This window comes from Orycteropus afer, unplaced genomic scaffold, assembly GCF_000298275.1.
Source record: "Orycteropus afer afer isolate SDZICR_OR568_19922 unplaced genomic scaffold, OryAfe1.0 scaffold00571, whole genome shotgun sequence".
Taxonomy (NCBI): Eukaryota; Metazoa; Chordata; class Mammalia; order Tubulidentata; family Orycteropodidae; genus Orycteropus; species Orycteropus afer.
Genome location: NW_006922158.1, coordinates 355,222 through 364,355, shown reverse-complemented (window position 1 = coordinate 364,355; position 9,134 = coordinate 355,222). Strand labels below are relative to the sequence as shown.

At 49.2% G+C, this 9,134-nt stretch overlaps 1 protein-coding gene across 1 annotated transcript in view; it reads right to left on the bottom strand.

Annotated features, from left to right (window-relative positions):
* Positions 1 to 327: 327 nt before the first annotated feature.
* The window catches only part of FHL1 (four and a half LIM domains 1), an 11,796-nt gene continuing 2,989 nt past the window's right edge, over positions 328 to 9,134 (bottom strand). Inside the window, exons 2-6 of the mRNA XM_007956000.2 lie at positions 3,881 to 4,062; positions 3,173 to 3,347; positions 2,320 to 2,489; positions 1,629 to 1,815; positions 328 to 482 (exon numbers count right to left, since the gene is read on the bottom strand). Coding sequence (XP_007954191.1) covers positions 328 to 482; positions 1,629 to 1,815; positions 2,320 to 2,489; positions 3,173 to 3,347; positions 3,881 to 4,062 — 869 coding nt within the window. The remainder of the gene's footprint in view (positions 483 to 1,628; positions 1,816 to 2,319; positions 2,490 to 3,172; positions 3,348 to 3,880; positions 4,063 to 9,134) is intronic.

Genomic DNA, 9,134 nt, shown 5'->3' with positions numbered 1-9,134 from the left:
GCGTCTCGCTTACATCACTAAGTGGCTAAATGGTTAGCGCTTTTCTGCTCTATGATAAACATGCAGAAGAGTCAATCTACCAAAGTTTGCATCTTTTTGTCGCAGCTACAAAGAAGTAAAGTTTGCTGCAGACCTGCTTTTTGCTAAATCCTAGATCCACTGTGTGCCCTTTATGTGAGAAATACTGTAAAATGGGGAAAAAACGACAGAGAAACCACTTGGGAGGAGGTGACACAATACTCTTTCCCTACTGATGGTACAGGGGAGAAAGACGACACCAAGCGCAAGATGCAAATGCCATTTTACAGGACAGGAGCCCCTGTCAAATTACAGCTTTTTGGCACAGTCAGGGCAGTACACTTGCTCCTCGTGGAAAACAAAGCGCTTGTTGGCCAGGTTCACGGAGCATTTTTTGCAGTGGAAGCAGTAGTCGTGCCAGGATTGTCCTTCATAGGCCACCACACTGGAGCCTTTACCAAACCCTGTTTGGAAACAAAAGAGAAGAAGAGAGACAGCTGAGTGAACACAGGTGGGGCAGCTGTGGTGCAGAGAGATACAATGACGACTCGCCCCAGGCGCAGAGCCAACAAGCACACAGAGCCAGTGTCAACAGGCTCCCGGCCACCCCTCTCCGCCACCGTGCACTCTACCCCACGCCACTGCTCCCCTGCTATGGCGCTCAAAGTACAGTACTGTCCCAGCCCTGGAAAGATGCCAGAGCCAGTTCAAGCCCCTGCATTCCCGTGTCACTGCTAACGCCCTGTGACGCGCACCAACCTCCCAGCATAACCAGGTTCTTTGATTAAGGTCAGGGCCATGGCATCAAAGTGGCCACCAGGAGGCAAACTTAGGCTGTTTGTGGGGTGTGCACTTACCGGGCCTCGAGGAGCTGCTAAGCTTCGATTTTTTCTATAAAGAACCACCACCCACGAGGGACAAGTTCTCTCTCCACCCGGATGCCTGCCCCGGATGTTGGCGCTGGGAAACAGGGTGAGAGGCAAGCGTTTCCCGTGGCACACTGGGGGCTTCCTAGCTTTAGAGACTGGGTGGCTCACTCTTGACACAGTCCTTTTCCCTGAGGATGGCAAAAGTCTTCTCAAATGTACATTTCAAGGCTCCCCGGGGAGATGGGAACAGCAGAGGCAGGGGAAGGGCCCAGGGCACTTGGACCGCGGCCGCGAGATGAGGAATGAAGTGAGTAGCTGTGCTTCTGACTGCAAACCACTGGCAACAGGCAATGCTGAACCACCCAGCCTTCATCTGCAGGGTGCTAGCATCCCAGCTTCGCTCTCTCCAGCCTCCCTGTCCCGCCCCTGCCCCACAACCTCCACCCCAGTCCCCTCGCCCCCCAGAGCCCCACACAGTGCCTGCCTGTGGCCCAGTGGGTCTCAGGCATGTGAAGTCCTGGCAGCGTTGGTCAGCAGCGGTCGGGGAGCGTTCTGTGTTGCAAAGGCTAACCTAGCCTGGGGGAGAATTCAAACTACCAGGGCCTTTATGAGTACAATGGCGGGGAACGAAGGGCATTCTTTGGGGCCTTTGTGGATGAAACCGATGACACAGGAAAATGAGAGGTGGTTACCATGCGCAAAACCTAGCCTGGCAGACTTAGCAAGGACTCTTTAGCCTACCAGTGATGGGGTTCTTGCATCCAGCACACTTCTTGGCCACAAAGTTCTTGTAGCAATCCACGCAGTAATACTTGTCGTCCACAGCAGTGAAACGCTGCCCAGCCAGCTTCTTAGAGCAGGTAACACACACAAAGCACTCGGCATGCCAGGGTTGATCCTGGTAAGTGATTCCTCCAGAAGTGATGGCCTAGACCAGGGAGTGCAGCACCGGATTCAGATTCAACAACCCTTCTGTTGAATGCCTACTACGTGCCAGGCACTGTGCTGGGCGCTTGGGTAAACAGTATCTCATTTAATCTCCACAGCAACCACGGGAGGCAGGTGCTATTATTATCCCCAATTTACAGATGAAGACACAGAGGCTCAGATGAGGGCAGCCCCTTTCCAAGCGACTCTAAGTGATGGAGGCAGGCCCCGAGAGCCGGGGCTGCCTGACCCAGAGTGCAGTGCAGGCGCCCCACACCACAGCTGCCACGTGGGCCACCAGAGCAGGGGCACGCATGGCAGCTTGATGTGGGCCACAGCACTGCTCTCTCTACCATAGTTTCCTCATCTGTCAAGTGAGAATAATAATTCCTACGTCACAGGGCTGTCGTGAGGATGGAATGGGATAGTGTGTGTGCAAGTGCTCTGCAAACTGTCAAATGCTTCTAGAAACCAGAGTAAACGCACCACGCCCGTGGCAACGTACCTTATTGCACTTCACGCAATGCTTGGTAAACTTGGTCTCATGGCAAGTCACGCAGTAGAAGTCCTCCCCTTTAGGGAAGAAGCTTCCAGTCCCGATGACTTGTTTGCAGTGGCTACAAGTAAAGCAGTCTTTGTGCCAGACGGTCCCCTTGTACTCCATGTTTTGATCTCCTGCGGGGGAAGCAATCGCATAACCCCACTGACAGTGCTCTGCAGGGGGCTGCATCCGCTCAGCTCCCTAGCCCAGACCCTCTTGAGTTGAGGGAATGCAGTCCCTGCAGTGACTGGCCTCAAGCTTCCAAGTCAGCTGCCCGTGGGGCCTTGTCTCCAATGTTTGGCTCCTCCTGGTGCCAACCCAGAATCCTGTCACAGGAGGGACCCTAGCTTGATGATGTCAGGGTCAGATGCCTGGATCCCCACTCCCACCTCAGACCCTTCACGGACTTGCAAATTCAATAGGGGAAACGACCTGGCCCAGAACTCTAGAACCACTAGGAGAAGGCACCCTAAGGAAGAAGCATGCTTTGCTCACTTATTATACCCAAACGAGAAAGTGCTACATACTTTTCACTTCATTCTCTTGCCACAGACAGTTCTCTCCAGTGTTCTTTAGTTTCCGAATGTGTGCGTGTGTGCGAGCATATATGTGTACACATATATTCATATGTATATATGTGTACATATATATGCAAAAATCTTAAAGCAGCTAACAGCAACATTAGCCTCATCGTCACAAGCAAACCCCCATCATCTCTGCCCTTGGGGCCTCCTCCCTGGCAGCCAGCGGGGATGGGGGGGGGGCAGCCATGGGCCCTGTGACCTAGCCCCGGGTGGGGGGTGAGCGTGTGCAGTACCTGCCACAATCGGCTTGAAGCACCCTTTGCACTTGAGGGAACCCTCACGAGTGGAGCACTTGTTGCACAGGATCTTGTTGTCCTTGGCCACAAAGGTCTCATCGGCCAGAGGGTGAAAGCACTTGGAACAGTGGAAGCAGGTATCGTGCCAATAGCGGTTCTTATAGTGCAGCTCCTAGGAAGCAAACGAAAGCACACAGGGTGCCGGGAGTCCCTCCTTGGGTCACTGTGTGGCAGTGGCAGTTACCCTCCCACCAAAGGCTGATTCCTGAGGCCGCAGAGTCCTTGACACCAGTGAACGCCCGCCCCCAAGAGGATTGTCCCTCATGTCCTCATGAGAAGCATGAGGGACACTGAAGGATGATAGAAAACTTGGGATTTCTGGACGGCTTCGAGAAAGACCAGAAGAGCTGGAAAGGGCCCTGGCACTCATGTACCTAACACCCACATTACATAGCAAGGGACGTGGAGACTCAGGCAGTGGGAAGGGCTTCGTCAAGGCCAGCCGGTCGATGGCAGAACTAGGACCGGCTCCTTACCACAACACTGCTGGGCCTCTACTCCCTCCTCTGCGTGCCACTACCTGTCCTGCCTTCCACTCAGGTGGCTACAGTGATGAGGACAAGCAACAGAGGCTGTGAGCAGGGTAAAGAAAAACTACACTTGAATGCCCATGCTGTCACGTTGCCACGTGGGGATGACTGTTACCTTGGCATCCGCACCGATGGGCTTGCGGCATTCCACACAGGTGTTGGCGCAGAACTTGTCAAAGCACTTCAGGCAGCAGTGGTGGCCATCCTTCTGCACATACTTCTTCCCCTGCAGGGACTCCCGGCAGTAATGACAGTCCATTTTCTCAGCCATCGTGCCCACCTTGTATCTGGAGGGACCTGTGAAGACAAACAGGCGAGGTAAATAACCAACGGAAACCCCAAGAGCAATGTGCTTCAGAGGCTCTGGGAGACCCGTGGGTCGTTCCACACACGCCCAGAAACAGTCCGTACGCACGGGCTCTGGAGATCAGGGTCCAGCTTCCCCGCGAGCCTGGCTGGCCCCCAGGCACCAAGGTATCTGTCACAGATACTTCACTCGGACTCCTGGTGAGATGGAACCTCTTGGATCTGGCTCCCTGGTGGCCAGAAGGCCATGGGCCCTCAGGGTGGGAGAAAGCCCTGCTTGGACATACCACTGTGCTGACTCACCAAGGACAGGACGTGAAGGAGGACAAGAGGATCAGACACAGCTTCTGGGGCGTGGGGGTGCTCCCAGTAGTGGCCGGAAGGCTTGTAAGAGTGGGATAGAGCAGCCAAGATAGAAGGAACTGCCTCATGCAAAAGGCCCAGCCTCGGGCAGTGGCTCCAGCGTGAGGGGTGCGGTCAGGCATGCAGCGCGCGAGGGCACCACAGCTCCACGGAGGGCTGTGTGCGGCCTCTGCCAGCTGCCAGGCATGGGCAGGGCAGGCAGGCCCTCTGCTTCAGGGGCCAGACACTAGCTTGGGAGCCAGGAGCCCTCCTGCCAGCTTTCGCTCCTCCTTGACCACTTTTTTAGGGGGGACAGTAGCCTTTGGAGTTTACTTTCCTTACAGCTACAAAATGCAAATCACTTTACCAGACATTGGCTGCTGCCGCCACATACCATGCCGGCACATCAGCCTCATGAACACACCAAAAGTGGCTGATGTGCACTTTTCAATCGGCAGGAAAGATTTCAATCCCTTTATTCCAAGTTCAAAAGTGGCCTCCTCAACTGGTGCTGGCGATTTGTGTGACACCCCAAGCAAAGGCCCTCTGTTCAAGCAGGGGGATCAATACAGTCACAGAACTGTTATTATTTGGGGCACAGGCTGGTTTAAACATTGCCATTTGAAAGGATAATCAGAAAAAAAAAATGGCTTTTCAAAATGTCTACAAATTTTGTTGTAAAGTGTTAAATTCACTATGATCCCCAAGGTCCTTGCTCTTTGTCTGGCTCCCCTCCCCCTCCTCTCCTCCCGCCACCCGTGCTGGGCTGGGACCACAGACAACACACATCGGTAAGGCACTCTGCAGGCAAATCATTTCCTACCGAGTCCTGTCACCCAAAAGGCACCCAGTGGGAGTTTGGATTAACCAGCTCTCACCAGCTTTAAACAGGCTATTTTGCTCCTCTCCCTTCCACCCCCAGAAAAAAAATCTTACCCGGGTAAATAGATAGCAACTATTCAATTTGCACAGGAAACACGAGAAAGGAGACAATTTTCTCGAACTATCCACAATCATGCTTAGCGTGCCAGCACACATCCAAAGCGTCACTTACAGAGAAAGACGGGGGGCAAAGAAACGCAGCAAGCAGTTGCTGGTACTCACCACAGCTCCTCCACTGACTGAACAGCCCCAAACTCCCACTTTGGGTCCCATCCCCAGTTTGTTTTATACAAACGCATGTCCAAGTTGTTTGGCTCCTGTTGCCACAGGCAACCAAATAGCAGAGAGTGAGCTAAGGAAACCACACCCTGTGTTTCTGAACCCGCCTTAGCAAAGGCAGCTTGAACTCTCACTCAGAACCAGGTCTGAAGTCAGCCTCCAAGCAGAGAATGAGGCCACTGATGAGACGACAACGAGGTCTGGACCAGCCTCCCTCAGCCTCACGCTGACACCCAGCCAGCCTTCCCCCACCACCACCTCAACCATCTCCAGCGAACTGACAAATGAAGCAAACTGGTGACACACTTGTGCAAAGATAGTTGCATGGGACTAGAGGATGGTTACTGCCACTTCTCCCTAAAAAGAAAACCTTATATAATTGCGTTAGACACACAAAGTAGGGATGCAATGAACCCAGGGTCTATCTCCATGAATGGTATTGGTATACTTCTGACAAGGTATTTCTTCAACTACTTCTTTTAGCCTCTGTGTTTATATATATATATATCTGGCACAGAGATAACATGCTGAAAACCACTCTCCTTAATTCATTCTTGCTGTTCTTCCCCTTGTCACATTAAATCCTCATCTCAGCTTTTCCATATTAAAATTACACTACACAAAGACCGGCTTTCTTATGAAGAACTGAGCGGAGGAACTAAATGCAACCCCCTGTAATGATAAATGCCAATGAAATTAAATTATCAGTGGCTCCTAAATGTCATTTGGCAGGAAAACAGACTTTGGATGGCCAGTGATCTTAGCTAGGTTAGCACTTCAGACACTATCTTCTTGGACCATATGTAAAAACCCCTCATTCCTCCTTACCAAGGTCTCTAGTTCGGATACAACTATGAGCCTACTCATTTTATTACCACTCCCTTTTGGTGTCTTTCAAAGAAGAAATGGATTCCAAACAGCTTTATGGTAACGTGCCACATACAGTCCACAAGAAGAGGCCCAACCTCTGGGTATTTTTGAGTCCCAGCTTTCTGGTAGAAATACAAATATTAGTGTAATGCAAACGTGAAAACACTAGCAAACCCAGTGAATTCTACCTAAAGGTGTTTAGGTGTTTTGAAGAGAAGTAAATGGTACTATGGTCCAGAAAGGTCTTACCTGCAAAGCCTTCCCCACTTCAGAACCACACACTTTCAGAATTGTTATTATGACCAGTGCCAAGTCCCCATTGGTTACTTTCATAGTTCTAGAACACAAATCACTCAGCAATTCTAGGCACCCAGATGATACAACAATCCATGGCCCACCAATGAACAGGGAAGTACCAAAGTGTGTTTAAAATTTCAGTCAATCACGTCGTTCACTACTGTTATCATTCCTATAGCAAAGGGTCTTACACCAAGAAAAAGGAAAGGGAAAAGATTCAACCTCACCTTAATGGTTCCACCAAGAGGAGTCCCACACCTCTTGGTATTTTTGTGTCATAGCGTTTGACAATGTTACCTTTTCTGTAGTATGAAAAATCCAAAAAAAAAAAAATAATAAATAAAAAAATTAAAAATTTGCAAACCCACTGCCATCGAGTCAATCCTGACTTGTGGCGGCTCCCAGTGGGTTTTCAAGGCTATAAATCTTCACGGAAGCAGATTGCCTCATCTTCCTCCTGCAGAATGGCTGGTGGGTTTGAACTGCCAACCTTCTGGTCAGCAGTCCAATACCTTACCCACTATGCCACTAGAGCTCCTTTACGAAAATCCAGGGCCATCTTATTTTCCCCATCATCCTATACTTCTACCCAAAGAATCTAGATTCAGATGGAAAAACAGATTTCAAAAGGTCATTTTCTTTTAGAACTGATTTCGACACTTGACTTAAGCCTGGGTTTTTTGTGTGGGGAAACACTTATTTGTCAGGATAAAACAGGCACTTCTAGGAACGCTAGCTGGGTTGCCTAATAAGTAAACAGGCTGGAAATAAAGTATGTTAACAATGTCTATGTCAAATTTATGAACTTTAGTACTTTTTTTGCAATAAATCTAAATGAAGTGGAACTCTGGGCAACTTGAATTAGCTTGCCACATGTTTTCTAACATTACGATTATTTAGTACAAAACTATTTCAAGCCTTTGCATAGCACGTTTAAGATGAGGCTGGAATAATATATTCCTACTGAGTCGGGTCCGACTCGTCAGCACATAACAACAACAACTGAAGAGAGAGCTCTGGTGGCGTAGTGCCTAAGGCATCTGACAGCTAATCAGAAGGCTGGAGGTTCAAATCCACCAGCCACTCCTCGGAAGGAAGATGGGGCAATCGACCTCCGTAGAGATACCACCTCGGAAACCCAAAGAGGGGTTGCTATGAGTCAGATCCGACTCCACGGCAGTGAGTTTGGTTTTGAACTGAAGAGACAGTTATGTCAAAAAGGTTAATGATGAAAAGAAAACGGCTTATGAATGAGAATGCTGAGACAGGCAGAGGTCAAGAGGTTCCTAAGTCAGAAAGTACTCCAATTTATAACCTTCGTTTGATAAACAGGATGAACCACAGTCAGGCTTTGATTTCACGAGGAAAGAAAAGCTCTGCGCCTTTCTCTCCTCCCCTCATTAGAAACGGTAAGGGCACACAGGAAAACGAAGGTGGCCTCTTACATCTTCTCTTGGCTCTTTCTAATCTTACTGCATTACGTACACTGAGGCAGCATTCATCTTCTAGGGAATCATTTTTTAAATCCCCTTAGCAATATCTAAGTACCGATTTATGAAGCTTTTTAACCTTCCGAAACGTTCAGATGTGTCCGCCTTGACCTACTGCTGTTATCTGGAAAAGGGCATGCCATCAACCATTAAACAAAGCATTTGGTATCTGCCACCTTCCTTCCCCCCTACCTTTCTTTGCCTGTCTTAAGTCAGCTCTCTGACTATTGTAATGCCCTCATCTGTCCACAGCAGTGAGATTCGTCTCTCACAGGAAATTCTGCAAATACACTAGGAGCCCAGGATACCTAACCCAGGACCTGTGTACTGGAGTCACACAGCACATGCCTGTCGATTGACAAACATAAGTTGCCACTATTAAGCTTCTAGCACTCTTATTAGATGTAGTTGATAACACAGATTTATTTAAAAAATCAGGGAACAGCTCCTGGGACCCTGAAGTGCAAAAGTCTAACCTCTAGTCCTTTACAGACTTAGTAGGTTGGGATACAGTTAGAAAGATGACCGGCCGATCACATTTTAGATCTTCATTCTAAGCTGGTAGCCTTTCCTTCCATGCCTTCTTCCAAAGACACATCCTTCTCTTCACTTAATCGATGAACTTCCTCGTTTTGAACATTCCTGAACTACATTAAACATGCTGAGAGGCATCTAAATTAAGTCTCAGTATCTCAAGAAAAAGTTTTGGCTTTCAATTTAATTACATAATTACATATAAGAGTAATAGAACACTGTCACCGTTGTTGATTTATTTTTTTCTTATTATCAACAACAACAACAACAACAAAACAAACTCACTGCCATCAAGTTGGATCCGACTCATAGCGACCCCTCCTTGGGTTTCCAAGGCGGTATCAATATGGAAGTAGACTGCCCAACCTT